The sequence below is a fragment of the Bombina bombina genome, chromosome 4, assembly GCF_027579735.1.
Source record: "Bombina bombina isolate aBomBom1 chromosome 4, aBomBom1.pri, whole genome shotgun sequence".
Lineage (NCBI taxonomy): Eukaryota > Metazoa > Chordata > Amphibia > Anura > Bombinatoridae > Bombina > Bombina bombina.
The window spans coordinates 723,066,428-723,085,220 of NC_069502.1; the positions used below are offsets into that span (position 1 = coordinate 723,066,428).

General features: G+C 38.1%; 1 protein-coding gene across 1 annotated transcript in view; it reads right to left on the reverse strand.

Annotated features, from left to right (window-relative positions):
- Nucleotides 1–18,793, reverse strand: part of LOC128657790 (deleted in malignant brain tumors 1 protein-like) — a 159,819-nt gene that overhangs the window by 134,749 nt on the left and 6,277 nt on the right. Inside the window, 2 exon segments of the mRNA XM_053712203.1 lie at nt 5,613–5,643; nt 13,421–13,735. Coding sequence (XP_053568178.1) covers nt 5,613–5,643; nt 13,421–13,735 — 346 coding nt within the window.

The following is an 18,793-nucleotide window of genomic DNA, read 5'->3' on the forward strand; positions in this document are numbered from 1 at the left end:
TATACTGTTATTAGATTTAAACTTTGTACTCTCTATTGTGTGTTTTAATGCATTAAGACTTTGCATGCATCAATATATTTAGGAGTGTGATTTGTTCAACGTCTGTAATTTGAATGTTTTTTAATATCTTTAGCAAGTTTTGACCATGCTTTTTATATTTCTGTGTATATTTTACAATTCATATTTTACTTTACATTGGAGTTGATTACAATCTATCTGTAATTTGCTCACAAAACTTTTTTTTGCTTTCAGGCCGAATTGGTCGATATGTTTTTTAAGTGGGCACATTGCAAAATGAATTGACTATATTGGAAAAGAGATTAAACTTCTTGCGCTATAAATCCAACAGCAAGGACCAGCACCACAGATGGATACTAGTTTCCTACAAACTAGCAAAAGGAATATTGAAGTGAAAAAACAAGTACTGTACTTTTCTTGATCATTTTACCTATAATTTGTTAAAAGATTTTTTTTTTTTCTTTTTTTTTTCTTGATCATTTACCTATTATTTGTTAAAAGATTTTTTTCATATGTATTAGGACATAATCAACACATATATTTTTTTTTTTTACCTGCCCTTTAAGGCGCCCACAGTACTTGTTTTTTCACTTCAACATTGCAAAATGAATCCATGCGTTAAAAGCCAGGAACCGCAAACCCATTTTCAACAGTAAGTTCTAAAAAGGCCTTTTTTTGTGTTAAATGCTTGTTTTCTTGATAGAAACTGGCATATACAATAGCCCTTTCATACCTGCTAAGGTTACAGTAAAGTTCTTTTGAATTAACCTCTTTGCTCAGTGTGTAAGGGAAATGCTTATTTACATATGTGAAACTGACCTATTGCAACCCGATTCCATCCTCATCACTGCTAAATCATCTGAATGCCATTTGTATTTAGACATGATGGGCATACTAAGCACGATTACTCAATCACTATATTGTCACTTTTTATATTATTAAGTTGTTGTTTTTTACATTATTCAAATTTATTAATTGTAATAGCACCGTTTAGTTCAATAATGTAGAAACAAGCACTGTAAAACGCACTGTCATGAACATGTTTGGACTTAGTGTGCATGAAGGAGCGTTGCCTATAAAACTCTGTCGCAAAGGTGCAATCTTATTTGAACATCTTCTAGGCACATAAACTGTGATGAAGATTCAGTACTGTTCAAATCCAGTATAAGAAGATATTATAAGTGCTTGTAATAGAAAAACATAATCTTGTTCTTGTTTTCAAATCATGACAAACTGGAAATAGAGCTTTTACAATAAATAAATGTAAATACTTTAAAAAAAAAGAAAGAAAAAAGCTATTTGTAAAATATTGAGGGCTAGATTACAAGTGGATCGTTATTTATCGCTCCTGCTCAGACACTAACTCCGTGTAGCTCTTATATTACAAGTTGAAAGTGAATACTTTTCTCACGAACACTAACCCAATGCATGCAAAAAGCCAAAGTTAGAATATTGTGTTCATTCATGTATTTCCCCATAGAAGCCAATGGAACAAAAAAAGTGGGGGGAAAACAACACCCTACTCAAGCGTAAACCTGATCAAATATTCAAGTGTGCTAACCTGACATGATATTTCACATTCCAATGTTCTTCACATAGCAGAATATATTATATTGATTCATAACTACATATTTCTACATTTATGCATGATATATAAATTAAATATTAATATTGCATAAAAATGCTTTTACATGCTTTACATGCTTTTTTTGCAACCCTTTTTTTTCTAACACCCGAGTACTTCATATCTTTGAGGCTTAATACATTTTTGTGCATTTTTTTTTTTAATATTTCTTTTTATTATTTGATGTTATTATGAGTCTAACTGTAATTTTTAATATATTTTTGATGTGTTTGATGTTATTTTATTGTTTTGCAAAAATTAACCAGAGCACTGAGGACACGCTAACCCGACGAGCACTAATTTGCTCAAGCGATTGCATTTACTTTCAACTTGTAATATGAGCAGTAAACCTGACATGCTCAAACACCCACTATAAACCCCTTTTCGCTTGCATGTAACTGTTAGTGCTCCACTCATAATCTGGCCCTAAAAGTGACAATATAGTGATTGAGCAATTATACCCATAATGCCTATATACAAATGACATTTACATGGTTAAAGGTACATGAAACCCACCTTTTTTATTTCATGATTCAGATAGAGCATACTATTTTAATCAGCTTTCCATTTTACTTTTATTATCTAATTTGCTTAATTCTTGTGGTATCATTTGTTGAAATCATATCTAGATAGGTTTAGGAGCTTGGAGCTAGCTGCTAATTTGTAGCTGAACTTGTATGCCTATTTTCATTGGCTTACAAATGTGTTCAGCTAGCTGCCAGGTGTGTATTGCTGCTTGTTTAATAATATCTACCAAGAGAATGAAGCAAAATTGATAAGAGAATTGATAAGAGAAGTCAATTGGAAAACATAAATTATGCTTCTCAGATAATTTCCTTTCCTTCTGTACAGGGAGAGTCCACAGCTGCATTCCTTACTTGTGGGAAATACACCCCAGCCAAAGCTTAAATACCTCCCCCTCTTCCTCATAACCCCAGTCATTCTGCTGAGGGAACAAGAAACAGTAGGAGAAATATCAGGGTGAAAAAGGTGCCAGAAGAATAAATTAAAATGTAGGGCCGCCCATCGGAGAACACGGGCGGGAGCTGTGGACTCTCCCTGTACAGAAGGAAATTATCTGGTAAGCATAATTTATGTTTTCCTTCTTAATACAGGGAGAGTCCACAACTGCATTCATTACATGTAGGGAATTATATCCAAGTTCCAGAGAACACTGAATGCTAACGGGAGGATAAAGAGAGGCAGCCCCTAATCTGAGGGCACCACAGACTGAAAAACCTTTCTTCCAAAGGCTGCTTCAGCAGAAGCAAAAACATCAAACTTGAAAAAACTTGGAAAAAGTATGTAAGGAAGACCAGGTAGCCACCTTACAAATCTGATCCATAGAGGCCTCATTTTTGAAGGCCCAAGAGGAAACCACTGGTCTCGTAGAATGAATGTCCCACTGTCTCATATGCTATATGGATGACACTCCTCAGCCAAAAAGATAAGGAAGTCGAAGAGGCCCTCTGACCCCTACACTTCCCAAGATAGATAACAAACAGAGCAGAAGTTTGTCTAAATTCCTTTGTGGCCTGAACATAGAACTTCAAGACACAAACCACATCCAGATTATGTAGTAAACGTTCCTTCGATGAAGAAGGATTAGGACATAAAATAGGAACCACAATCTCTTGATTAATGTTGCGATTTGACACAACCGTAGAATGAAAACCTAACTTGGTTCATAGAACAGCCTTATCAGCATGGAACGCCAGAAAAAGAGGGAGACATTGCAAGGCAGCAATCTCAGATACATTGCCCACAGAAGCAATAGCCGGCAGAAAAGGAATCTTCCAAGACAACAATTTAATGTCTACAGGGTCCGTTGCAAAACTTTAGGAACAAGATTTAAACTCCAAGGAGGAGCATTAGATCTAAACACAGGTCTGATCCTAGCAGAGCCTTAACAAATGACTGTACATCTGGAAGCTCAGCGAACCTCTTGTGCAGTAAAACAGACAGGGCTGAAATCTGTCCCTTCAGGGGTCTTGCAGAAAGGCCCTTCTCCAGTTTATCCTGGAGAACAGAATAAGTAGGTCCTCCACACCTTATGATAGATACAATGAGCAACTGGCTTATGAGCTTGAATGAGAGTATAAATAACTCTCTCAGAAAAAACCTTCTCTTGACTAGGACTAAGCGTTCAATATCCACGCAGTCAGCCTCAGAGAATCTAGACATTGATAAACAAAGGAACTTTGGTCAGCAGATCCCTGCGACAAGGTAACTTCCACGGAGGAGATGATGACATCCCCACTAGATCAGCAAACCATATCCTTCATGGCCAAGACGGAGCAATCAGTATCACTGACGCCTGCTCTTGCTTGATTCAAGCCACTATACAAGGAAGTAGTGGTAATGGTCGGAAAAGATAAATTAGATTTAACCTCCAAGGCACTGCTAATGCATCTGTTAGCTCTGCCTGAGGATCCATGTACCTCGACCCATATCTGGGTAGCTTGGTATTGAGCCATCATAATATCTATGCAAATGCAAATCTCCACATACACTTTGGGATGGAGAGACCATTCCCCCCGGATGAAAGGATTGTCTGCTGAGGAAATCCGCTTCCCAGTTGTCCAAACCCGGAATGTGGATCACTGACAGCGAACAGATGTGGGTCACTGCCCACTCCAGAATCAGAGATACTTCCCTCATAGCTAGGGAGCTTTTCATTCCCCCCTGGTGGTTGATGTAAGCCACCGAGGTTATATTGTCTGATTGGAATCTGATAAACTGGGATGAACCCAGCAGAGGCCAAGCCTTCAGAGCATTGTATATTGCCCAAAGATCCAAAATGACATCAGGAGGGAGCTTTCCTCCTGAGTCTATAGGCCCTGTGCCTTCCTGGCACCCCAAACATCTCCCCATTCTGACAGAATTGCCACCATAGTCACAATCACCCAGGATGGTCTTAAGACGGACGTCACTCGGGACAAGTGATCCGAAAAAAACACACCAAGAGAGCGATTCTCTCGATCGATTGTCCAGAGAAATCTGTCGAGACAGATCCGAATGATCGCCGTTCCACTGCCTCAGCATATGCAGTTGCAATGGACTGAAGTGAAACCTGGCACAGGGAATGATGTCCATGAGACCAATTACCTCCATACACTAAGCCACGGATGGGATTAAGGAGGTCTGGAGGGCAAGACATGTGGAAGCTAGCTTGCAACGTCTCTGGTCTGTTAGAAATATTCTCATGTCTAGGGAGTCTATTATAGTATCCAGGAATTCTACCCTGGTACTTGATATAAGAGAACTTCCTCTATATTTATCTTCCAACCATGGGATCGAAGAAGACAGAGGAGAGATTTTGAATGGTCTACTCTTCAAAAAATGTATTGGAGCCGTAGCTAGACCAAACAGAAGTGTAATAAACTGTAAGTGCTGGTCCAGGAGCGCAAACCTTAGGAACTGGAAGTGGGCCTTGTGGATTGGTACGTAAAGGGAGCATCTTTCAAATGTATCATGGTCATGAACTGCCCTTCTCGAACGAGGGGAAGAATGGACCTTATTGTCTCCATCTTGAACAAGGGGACATTTAAAAACGTGTTTAAGCACTGTAGGTCCAGAATCAGACGGAAAGTTCCCTCATTCTTTGGGACCACGAAAAGGTTTGAATAGTATCCCAAACCTCTCTCTGCGATAGGCACCGGGACAATAATTCCTAAGAGGACAGATCCTGTACGCACCCCAGAAAGGCTTCCCTCTTTTCTGGTCTGGAAGACAGGATTGAGAGGAGGAATCTGCCCTTGGGTGGCTGAGACTTGAAACCTATCTTGTAACCCTGAACTATGACCTCCAGGACCCATGGATCCTGCACATCTCTGAAACAAGTGACTGAAAAGAGAGACAGTCTGCCCCCTACATGATCCAGAAGAAGACCAGGGACTGCCCATTCATGCTTTTGCTCTGTTTGGATTTATTCCAGGACTGAGCCAGCTTCCAAGTGCTCTTGGTTTGCTCTGGCTTAGCGGAGGACTGCTGATGATGAGCTTTATCAGAACAAAAAGAATAAAAATTGAGATTTTGTCCCTTAGACTAGTTTGTATTCTCTTGCGGTAAGAGGGCACACTTGCCTCCTGTGACCGTGGAGATAATGCTGAATAACGTTGAGGGGACCCTCCACCTCGATCAAATCCTATAAGGAGTCACACCAGTAGGTAGTATCCCCAGCAACCACGGCAACAGCGGCTGCCGGTTGAAACAAATATCCTGCATGTTGAAACATCTTTCTTAACAGAGTTTCCATCTTTTATCCATGGGCTCTTTAAACGAAGAGCTTTCCTCAAGCGGGATAGTAGTACGTTTAGCAAGGGTGAAGATAGCGCCATCTTATTAAGGGACGGAACCCCACAACTCCATTGAGAGTTCAGGACCAGGAACAATTTCTTAAAGGGAGAAGAGGGGGAAAGGAATCCAATCCTGTCCCATTCGTTCTTAATAATGTTCGCCATCTAACAGGGAAAGATAAGGTACCACCCTGTCCTCAAACTCTATCAAATTTAGGAATCAAAGGTTCATCAGGCAATTTGGACTCTGGAACCTCTAAATTCGCCAAAACTTCCTTTAGAAGAAAGTGCAAATTCCTAAAACTAATGTCTGGTTCCTCCGCAGCCGGAGGTTTAGAGGCAGCAGACTCTGACCCAGAATGTTCATACTCTGAAGTCTCAGAAAGAACTTCATCCTTGGATAACCTATCAGTTAAATCCAATAAATTACCTGATGTACTCTGGGAAGGAGTGTAATATGTAACCTTTCACTTGCGCTTAGCAGGGCGAGGTAAAGCATTAAAGACTGCAGACACCGCCGTCTGAACTGCGCAGTAACGTCTAGCCCCCTCCAGATGGAGGATCAGCAATGCTACAGGAAACTACATGTGTAGAGGGAGATGAATGTAGGGTAAGCACCTCACTGGAGGACAACTCCTCATAGGTGGACGGCTCAGTGGTATCAAACATTTTTAATATAATCATATTATCAAGGCATATGGAACATAATTGAGAGGGCGGATCGAAGGCCTCCTCACAATATAAACATGAATTACTCTTAGGAATAGAGGGAGTACCTTCTAAAGTAACAGAATCCTCCATCGCTAGAGCAATAACCGGAGAACTATAGTAAATAAAACAATCTTATTTTATTTTAAAAAAAACGGCACCTTTATACCCCAATGACTGGGGCACTCACCACCTCCTATGACCCAGACAGTACAGAGATTTATGACTGCTCTCTGATAGACACCCGGTCAGGAAAGAGGGAATGAAAGCCGCCATCACTCCCGGTCACATGGTGCACAATGCAGGACCCTCCCTGCTATGAGAAAAAGCACGCCAAGCTTGTAAACTGCAAAGCTCTCAAAGTGAAAGCGAAACCTGTATATTCCATAACATCTCACACATAAAAGCAGCATAAAATCAAATAAACATATATGATTATTCCCCACTGTTCAATAATTCCCCTCAGGATATATTAACCCTTGATTCCATAAAGATAAAGGAGCCACACTGTGACCCTGTCTTCTATTGTTAACATGAGTGTAAATTAATGAAACGATCTTACCAGAATCTATGCCATGGAACAGTGACACGGTCCTTCAAGTTTGACAGATTGTAGCAGTGCTTCTGACATGGACTTGAGTGAAGAAAGCAGGCAGCAAAGCTGGTCAATGCTGATTGCCTAAGGAGCTGTTAATATGAGTCTGGATGGGTTCGCAGAAAGACTCTCCTTGCATCTCCAGACTCTAACTTCCGTCATTGCTCTCACTGAGAGGCTGACAAGACTACTTAAAACTCCAGTCCCATCTAGAAGAGTACTACCCTCCATAAGAGACAACTCCGAATCTTCCGACACTTCTCTGCCATCCTCCTGTGACGAAAGGCAAAGAATGACTGGGGTTATGAGGAAGTGGGGGAGGTATTTAAGCCTTTGGCTGGGGTGTCTTTGCCTCCTACTGCTGGCCAGGTTCACTATTTCCCACAAGTAAGGAATGCAGCTGTGGACTCTCCCTGTATTAAGAAGAAAAGATGTTTGAAAATGTATAATTTATCTTAGTCATGACTGAAAACTTTTGGGGTTTATGTCCATTTAAGCAATGGTGAGGAAAGAATCAAACTGCATTAGGTTCCATTTGAACTTGCAATTCTACAAACCTGTTTTAAAGGACAGTTATGAAGATGTGTATTACAAGTTGAAAGTAAAACTTTTCTACGCAAATGAAACTCAAAGCATGCTTTAGCACATTCACCCCATAGACTTCAATGGAAAGAGTAGAAGAAAAAACTTAAAGGGACATTAAACACTAAATACACGCTAGATAGAATGATGCATTCAAAGAAAAGATTAGTCCATGACTAACATGTAGATGTATTTTTTAAAGTTTCATTAGTTGTTTAAAAAGTGACAAAATAAGTGTAAAGTTTTAGTGTCTATAAAACACTGGGAGCTGCCATGTTGTAACTTGTGTTACCTTCTCTGTTGTGGCCAATTAGGGACCGTTATAAATAGGTCACTAGAGTGTGCAGCCAATGGTTGTGCTGGATTTAACAGTGTTCTGCACTTCCATTTCTAACAGGAACTGAAAAGCTCACCATTTCAGAATGGAAGCAAAGAGGACAAAATAAATAATGAAAGTATATTGCACAGATGTTTTATATATACAGTTTATCATTTTATATTACCATCTCAAAGTGTTTAATGTCCCTTTAAATAGATAGTAAACACCAAAAATGTTATTGTTTAAAAAGATAGATAATCCCATTATTTACCATTCCCCAGTTTTGCATAACCAACACTGCTATAGAAATATAACATAGATATTGACATAGATATTGACGGCAGATAAGAGCCATAGGCCCAGCAAGTCTGCCCGACCTTACCTAACAGTATAAACTTATCTAGTTCGTAGGATAGCCCTATGCTTGTCCCATGCATTTTTAAAGTCCCCCACAGTGTTTGTTGCTACTACCTCTTGAGGAAGTTTATTCCATAAATCAATCACTCTTTCTGTAAAGAAATGCTTCCTCAAATTACTCCTGAATCTACTACCCTTTAGCTTGAGCTCATGACCCCTTGTTCTTGAATTTTCCATTTTATGTAAAATAACCACAGCCTCAGTTTTACTAAACCCTTTAATGTACTTGAAAGTTGCTATCATATCACCTCTTTCCCTTCTCTCCTCTAAGCTATACATATTTAGGTCATTGAGCCTATCCTGGTAAGTTTTATTTTTTAGACCATGTACCATTTTGGTAGCCCTCCTTTGCACAGATTCAAGTTTGTTAATATGAATACTTTTTACTTCTCTAATTACCTTGTATCTAAGCTTCTGCAGACTGCCTCCTTATCTCAGATCTTTTGACAGACCTGCATTACAGGGAATTAGTGCTGACTCTTAAAGGGACAGTCAACACCAGAATTTTTGTTGTTTTAAAAGATAGATAATCCCTTAATTAACTATTCCCCAATTTTGCATAACCAACACAGTTATAATTATACACATTTTACCTCTGTAATTACCTTGTATCTAAGCCTCAGCAGACTGCCCCCTTATTTCATTTCTTTTGACAGACTTGCATTTTAGCCAATCAGAGCTGACTCCATGCTATATTCACGTGCATGAGCTACATGTTATCTATATGAAACACATGAACTAATGCCCTCTAGTGATGAAAAACTATCAAAATGCATTCAGATTAGAGGCAGGCTTCAAGGTCTAAGAAATTAGCATATGAGCCTCCTAGGTTTAGCTTTCAACTAAGAATACTAAGAGAACAAAGCAAAATTGGTGATAAAAGTAAATTGGAAACTTGTTTAAAATGACATGCCCTATTTGAATCATGAAAGTTTTTTTGGACTTGACTGTCCCTTTAAATAACTTCACATGCATGAGCACAATGTTATCTATATGAAACACATGAACAAATGCCCTCTAGCTGTGAAAAACTGTCAAATGCATTTATATAAGAGGCAGTCTTCTAGGGTTTAGAAAGTAGCATATGAGCCTACCTAGGTTTAGCTTTCAACTAAGAATAACAAGAGAACAAAGCAAATTTGATGATAAAAGTAAATTAGAAAGTTGTTTGAAATGACATGTCCCTATCTAAATCATGAATGTTTAATTTAAACTTTACTATCCCTTTAACACTTATCATTTGCATGCTAACCCGACAGGAGTTATTAATATTTTATATTCCAATGTTCTTTACTGTATATATATATATATATACACAGTAAATTAATATATGTATATAATATAGCTCTTTGTAATCATTTTCATTGCCATGTACCATACTCATTTGAACCCTTATGTTTTTTATTAATTTTTATATGTCTAATTTTTATCAGATAGTGCTTATATTTGCATATAACAGTTTATTTTAATGTATTTATATTGTGTTTGGTGCAACGTTTATTTTATCCCTAACCCTTTATGTGCATCTTCAGTTGTGCTAATCCGATGAGCATTAACTTTGATTGTGCATAAACAAACAAATAAAATATGTGAAAGGTTTTTAACTAAATTTTATTCAAATCACATTTGCACTGATATTAAGAACAATTTAGGATTGCAAATGTTTGAAAGGTCTGAAAATGTTTATAATAAATGTATTCAGTATGATATAAAATAGTTAATTATGGACATCAGGAACTGTACTTAATGACATTTGCCACCATATTTTAATTACACATTGTCTTCTAATATTTTCCATCTGTATATGTATGTGGAAACCAGGGGTCAAGTCCTACAAAAAAAAGTGTAGGAACTTCCACCCCCCAAACAATAAATATTGTTTTATATATATACACAAACACACACTGTATTTATATGTTTATAAGCTATACACTTTGGTTAATGAAAGCAAATTTAGGGTTGAATGGTTGCCTTTGGGTCTGAGATTTCTCCTTTGTCACAGAGTCTCAGCCACTTAAACTGCAATAGTTCTATTTCTGCTAAGGATACCTAAATAACCCCAAGCAAGCCACACAAAAATAAAAGCACCATGTGTTCCACACATTGCGGAGTGATAACCCCGCGCTGACAGACTTGCATTTTGTGTGTTGTAGGAAGTGTTACTGTCCATTACTAGAGGATCTCACTATCCCTCTAACCAGACTATGCTACAGTTCCTCCCACCAACAGCAACAGTGTTTACTGAAGTGTTTCTGTTCTATTTCTTAGTTCCACCTGCAAAAATAGTGCAGGAACTCTGTTCCCATGCGTTCTCCCTCGATTTGACCCCTGGTGTAAACCCTCACAAAGAACCCTCATAAAAAAAACGGGTTTTTTTTTAAAACTGTTCTGTAATATATTGCTCATGATCCAGACAGTTTAACTAATTTAAAGTGGTGCTTCTAATAACCTGGCATGTCATGGGGAAGGAAGATAAAAAGTATGCAAGTTACATATGAGGTAATTGCTATTGGGTTAGGATGGGGTCCTATCATGGTTTAAACAGTTGTTTTCTTTGATTACCTGGAGGTGCTGATGTTGGTCCATGGGAAGAAGCTGTAGAGAGTAAAACAAAAGAATATAAAAATATATTCCTCTCAATTTTCTGTGATAAATATAAGATACAATCTGTGTAATCCAAGACAGATATAGGTAGATAAATGTTGATAAGGTGAAATATAAACAATCCTGTTTCTAAACATTATGGTTTGTGTGCAATCAAAATCCTGGTTGTCAAAAAATATCTATAGCAGCTTAATGACAGTCAGGTATAATTAGTGAAAGCTATAATTATATAATCTTTATAGGTAATTTTAACTATGCATCCCAATCTTGTTGCTATAAACAACTGACTACAATTTTGCTCTTCCTGCTCTGTTATGAACTATGGGTTCTGCAAAGTGGAATTGGCATTTGTAATAGCATCAGATTCGACTTTAAATAAATATTAAATATTATTTTTTTGGTACATTAACACTAGTAGCTATATTATTTAAATATCAGTGTTTTTTCCTATATTACAGGGATTTCCTAATCAACTACAACCTCTCCCACCACCGTAAACCCTTTTTTTACGCCACTGCAATTAAACCTTCACTGCACTAGATCTTCACGCAACCTTTAACTATTCCACCTATTGCCTGTTTTATAATATTTTTTCACCACCCAGACCCCCCAAACTTTTGGTTTGCCACTATCCTGTTGCAATTAACACCCAATTACCAGACCTGTAATGCATTAACCCTATACATTTTAGTCATCAGTCTGAGACCTTTAATTGATTAAACCTAAAGAATTACTCCTCTAGCACCCAAGGCCCAAATAAATGACCTAGAAGAGCACCCCCTAATTACTCAAAATACTTTCCATCACAAGCCTCTAGCACCAACAGGACTGCCACATTGCAACTTCCAGAATATAATAAATAACCCTTAAAAATAATGTAACCCCATAAAAAACACCAATTTTATTTTCCTAGCTTAGGGATAGATCAAAATCCTTTAGCAAATGTTAGCCAATGATTTATTTACAAAAAAAACAGACTTTAATGGTGAATTTGTAGAAAAAAACATAAGATAAATGGATTGTGATCAATCCCATTATCTTCATTCCAAATATGTTTGTCTACAGCCTGTTCTGGCTTGATCATAAAAAAAAGTTTTAGTTGATATTTGATTATCACTGAAGGCAAAATTGTTTGATTTAATAGGAAAACATTATTAAGAAGTTGACAAATTTTACAGCAATCTACAGTTATATTGCCCACATTTGTGAATAAAATTAGGAGAGCTAAAAGAGACTGCACCCTACCTGGATGTCATCTCATAGTTACAGACTCAAGTCTAAACCCTTAACTCCTTAGCCATAAGTGTAAATGATTTTAAATTTGCATGTTTTTTTTATTTTTTTATTTGTACATGCCCATGACACAGGCAATTGCCTTTAAAACAGTTGGTCTTCAATGTTTCTAGAGCCTGATGGGGCTGAGATAAAGGCCACTTACTGCAGCCTGCACTTCCAGATCTCTGGAAATTCAACCTGGCCACCTCCTATGTGAGGGAAAGTGTGTGTGTGTGGGGGTGTGTGAAGTGAGATTAGCTGAAAAAGAGCCTCCCCCAGTATGACGATACATGGTCGTCATCATCAATTAAGGAATATGAGTCAACCACAATCCTGTTGAAAACTTTAGCTATTTTCTACAAAATTCCCCATTAAAGCCTATGGGGATATTTGTGGACAAATAATTTGATCAAATTTTCTACAGGATTTTTATTGACCCCATAATGTGGATGACAAGCAGGTGTCATCATCCACACTAAAAATGGTTAATTCCTATCATATTTGTTACATGCTATTTAGAATCTTTTTCATAAATAAGTTAAGGGTTAATGAATAAGTCAAGGGTGATGAATTTTGGTTAATTTAGAGGAAACTTTTACCAAAACAAAAATGTATGTTTAAAAATACATTGGGAGACAGCTAACAAATAACTTTAAAGACTAAAAAGTATAGTAGTAGGGAGATCACATGGAATGGTGTATTTAAATTTCCTGGGGAAGTTTATGTAAGAGCCCCTGTTGCTAATTTCTAATTAGTGATACACATGGTGGAGTAGACAGCAGTAATATGTATCTCAGTGACATCTCCTGTGTCATGTCCACTTCTCTGAAATAGAAAAGAACGTCCAATTTTTTACTCACCCCCCAGAAAAAAAAATTGTATAGTTATATGGCGCTCAAAAGATTTATTATTTTCTACTTACATGGTATGTAATCACTTTTGCCAAGGAATAATTATAAAAAACACATTGTAAATAATACCTGAGCAGATAACTGCAGAATCTTCATGAGAACCACAGTCGTGAGAGCCCCAGCCATTGTGTGGGCACTGCCAAATGTAGTCTTCATATCCATAACAATTAATACCATCTAGCAGAATGTGCCCAGAGCCTTGTCCAAAATGTGCATTTCCTAGAGCTATGTTTGCATATCCGCAATTCAGCTGTCTGCAAACAACATTTGCGTCATTGATGTCCCAGTTGTCATCACAAACTGTACCCCAGGCATTGTTGTAGTATATTTCCACACGTCCAGAACAACGGTCATAGCCACCCACAAGACGGATAGGATAGTATCCTAAAATGAACACGTATGGATACCATATCATTTGAGGTAACAAAGCAGAAACAAACTTAAATTCTTAATGCATGTTATGTAAATATTAAATATAAAATATTAATAATAATTATTAAAAATTATTATAGATATTGTAATAGTCTAAATAATCCATAGAATATATATATATATATATATATATATATATATATATAAAATATATAATAAATTTAATGTAAAATATATATCTATACCGATATTTCTATAGAAATAACATAATTTATGTAAGAACGTACCTGATAAATTCATTTCTTTCATATTGGCAAGAGTCCATGAGCTAGTGACGTTTGGGATATACAATCCTACCAGGAGGGGCAAAGTTTTCCAAACCTCAAAATGCATATAAATATACCCCTCACCACACCCACAATTCAGTTTAAAGAACAGCCAAGTAGTGGGGTGATAATATATGGAGTAAAAAAAGCATATACAAAGAGGAACTGGAATTAAAATTGTGCTTTTTATACAAAAATCATAACCACCATAAAAAGTGTGGGCCTCATGGACTCTTGCCAATATGAAAGAAATGAATTTATCAGGTAAGTTCTTACATAAATTATGTTTTCTTTCATGTAATTGGAAAGAGTCCATGAGCTAGTGATGTATGGGATAGAAATACCCAAGATGTGGGAGACCACAGAAGAGTCTCTAGAAAGGGAGGGATAAAATAAAAACAGCTATTTCCGCTGAAAAAAAATAAATCCACAAAAAAATAAGTCTTTCTTATAAATTTCACATAAATTTCAAGAAAAAAACTTAAATCATAAGCAGAAGAATCAAACTAAGACAACTGCCTGAAGAACTTTTCTACCAAAGACTGCTTCAGAAGAAGCAAATACATCAAAATGGTAAAATTTAGTAAATGTATGCAAAGAAGACCAAGTTGCTGCTTTGCAAATGTGATCAACCAAAGCTTCATTCTTAAAAGCCCAAGAAGTGGTCACTGATCTATTAGAATGATCTGTAATTCTCTGAGGCGGAGACTGTCCCGCCTCCAAATAAGCCTTGTGAATGAAAAGCTTTAACCAAGATGCCAAAGAAATGGCAGAGGCTTTCTGGCCTTTCCTAGGACCAGAAAAAACAACAGACTAGGGGGTATATCTATCAAGCTCCAAATGGAGATTGATGCCTTGTGTTTCTGGCGAGCCTGCAGGCTCGCCAGAAACAGCAGTAATGAAGCAGCGGTCACAAAGACCACTGCTCCATAACCTGTCCACCTGCTCTGAGCAGGCGGACAGACATCGCCGGAATTCAACCCAATCAAGTACGATCGGGTTGATTGACACCTCCCTGCAGGCGGCCCATTGGCCGTGAGTCTGCAGGGGGCGGCATTGCACCAGCAAGGTCAGCGAGGTCTGGCGGACCTGATCCGCACTGTCGGATCAGGTCCGCCAGACTTTATTCAATAGAGGCCTAGAAGTCTTCCTGAAATCTTTAGTAGCTTTGACATAATATTTCAAAGCTCTTACAACATCCAAAGAATGTAGAGATTAGACATGTGCAGCCGCGAAAAATTCAGTTCGGTTCGGATCGATTCGGACCGATTCGAATTTCGGTTCGGATCGATTCGAATTCGGAAGAAATCAAATGAATTTGTTTCGGATTCATTCGGATTCTTTCGGATTCGGGTGAAATTCGGTTTGGTTCGGTTCGATTCGGTTCGAATCGATTCGGATTTTCGGAATTTCGGCACTGTTAAGTGGGATGTGCTGTGTATTACACTAGTATACTGTACAATACTAGTGTAATACATGGCCATCCGAATCCATCCGAATCCAGCCGAATCCATCCGAATAAATTCGAATCGATTCGGATTTTTTCGGTAGATTCGGCACTGCCGCAATTCGGAAATTTGAATCGATCCGAATTCCGAATTCGACAAAATTCGTCCGAATTTTGATTCGGACCGAACCGAATCGCACATGTCTAGTAGAGATCTTTCAAGAGCATTCTTGGAAATAGGACAGAAGGAAGGAACAACAATTTCCCTACTAATGTTGTTAGAATTCACAACCTTAGGAAGAAATTTAAACAAAGTCCGCAAAACAGCCTTATCCTGATGGAAAATCAGAAAAGGAGACTCACAAGAGAGAGCAGACAATTCAAGAAATCTTCTAGCTGAAGAGATAGCCAAAAGGAACAAAACTTTCCAAGAAAGTAGTTTAATATCCAAAGAATGCATAGGCTCAAAGGGTGGAGCCTGCAAAGCCTTCAAAACCAAATTAAGACTCCAAGGAGGAGAAATTGATTTAACAACAGACTTGATATGAACCAAAGTCTTAACAAAACAGTGAATATCAGGAAGTTTAGCAATCTTTCTATGAAATAAAGCAGAAAGAGCAGAGATTTGTCCCTTCAAAGTACTTGCAGAAAAACCTTTATCCAAACCAACCTTAAGAAACTGTAAAATTCTAGGAATCCTAAAAGAATGCCAAGAGAATGTATGAGAAAAACACCATGAAATATAGGTTTTCCAAACCCAATAATAAATCTTCCTTGAAACAGATTTACAAGCGTGTAGCATAGTATTAATCACTGAGTCAGAGAAACCTCTATGACTAAGTACTAAGCGCTCAATTTCCATACCTTCAAATTTAGCGATTTGAGATCCTGATGGAAAAAAATGGCCCTTGAGACAGAAGGTCCGGCCTTAAAGGAAGTGGCCAAGGCTGGTAACTTGACATACGGACAAGATCCACATACCAAAACCTGTGAGGCCATGCTGGTGCTATCACAAAACACATGCAATTGTTCCAATATGATCTTGGAGATCACCTTTGGAAGAACTAGAGGCGGAAAAATGTAAGCAGGTTGCTAAAACCAAGAAACTGCTAACGCATCCACCATCTCCGCCTGAGGATCCCTGGACCTGGAAAGGTACCTGGGAAGCTTTTTGTTTGGATGGGAAGCCATCAGATCTATTTCAGTGAGACCCCACATCTGTACAATCTGACAAAATACATCTGGATGGAGAGACAACTCCCCTGGATGTAAAGATTGACGACTCAGATAATCCGCTCCCAATTGTCTACACCTGGAATATGTATCGCAGAAAGTAGACAGGAGTTGGATTCTGCCCAAGAAAGTATCAGAGATACATCTTTCATCGCTAAAGGACTGCGAGTCCCCCCTTGATGATTGACATATAACAAAGTTGTGATATTGTCTGTCTAAAAACTAACGAATAATTCTCTCTTTAATAGCTGCCAAGCCTGTAGAGCCCTTAAAATAGCACAGAGTTCTAAAATATTGATTGGTAACCTCGCCTCTTGAGGATTCCAAACTCCTTGTGCTGTCAGAGACCCCCAGACAGATCCCCAACCTGTGAGACTTACATCTGTTGAAATCACAGTCCAGGCAGTACTAACAAAAGAGGCCCCTTGAATAATCCGATGATGGACTAACCACCAGGACAGAGAGAGTTGAATGTTGGGATTTAAGTATATCAACTTTGATATCCGAGTATAATCTCTGCACCATTAATTCAGCATGCAAAGCTGCAGAGGTCTCATATGAAAAACGAGCAAAGGGGATTGCGTATGATGCTGCAGTCATGAGACCTAAAACTTCCATGCACATAGCCACTGAAGGGAATGATCGAGGCTGAAGGTTTCGAAAGTCAGAAACCAGTTTAATTTGTCTCTTGTCTGTTAAAGATAAAGTCATGGACACTGAATCTATCTGGAAACCTAAAAAGGTGACCCTTTTCTGAGGAATCACAGAACTCTTGGTAAATTGATCCTTCAATCATGTCTTTGAAGAAACAACACAAGTTGATTTGTGTGAGATTCTGCTAAATGAAAAGATTGAGCCAGTACCAAGATATCATCCAAATAAGGAAACACAGCAATACCCTGCTCCCTGATTACAGATAGAAGGGCACTGAGAACCTTCAAAAAGATTCTTGAAGCTATTGCTAGGCCAAATAGAAGATCAACAAACTGGTAATGCTAGTTTAGAAATGAGAATCTCAGAAACCGATAGTGGTCTGGATGAATCGGAATATGATACTCATCCTGTAAGTCTATTGAGGACATGTAATGACCTTGATGAACAAAAGACAGAATAGTCCTTATAGTCACCATCTTGAAAGTTGGACTCTTATAAAATGATTCAAAAACTTCAGATGCAGAACTAGTCTGAAAGAATTTTCCTTCTTCGGGACAATGAATAGATGTGAATAAAAACCCAGACCCTGTTCCAGAATTGGAACTGGTACAATCACTCCTGAAAGCTCTAGATCTGAAACACACTTCAGAAAAGCCTGAGCTTTCACAGGATTTGTTGGAACGTGAGAGAGAAAAATCTTCTCACAGTAGGTCTTATTGTGAAACCTATTCAATACCCCTGGGAGACAATATTCTGAATCCAATGATTCTGAATGGAACCTGCCCAAGCGTCTTGAAATAATTTCAATCTGCCCCCATAACTGGATCGAGGGCCGCACCTTCATGCAGTCTTGGGGGCTGGCTTTGGTTTCTTGTAAGGCTTGGATTTATTCCAACTCGAGGATGGCTTCCAATTGGAGCCAGAGCCTTTAGGGGATGGAATGGTTATCTGTTCTCTATTCTGATGAAAGGAACGAAACCAATTAGAAGCTTTAGATTTTTATCTTGAGGCAAAAAAACTCCCTTCCCCCCAGTAATAGTGGAAATAATTGAATCCAACTGGGAACCAAACAAATTATTACCCTGGAATGAAAGAGATAGTAACCTAGATTTAGAAACCATGTCAGCATTCCATGATTTGAGCCATAAAGCTCTTCTAGCTAAAATAGCCAAATACATAGATTTAACATTAATCTTGATGATATCAAAAATAGCATCACAGATAAAATGATTAGCATGTTGAAGCCAACGAATAATGATATGCAAATCAGAGTCTTTTTCCCATTGTGCTAAGCTATCCAACCAAAAAGTTGATGCAGCTGCAACATCAGCCAAAGAAATGGCAGGTCTGAGCATATAGCCTGAATGCAAATAAGCTTTCCTTAGATAAGATTCATTCTTCCTATCTAAA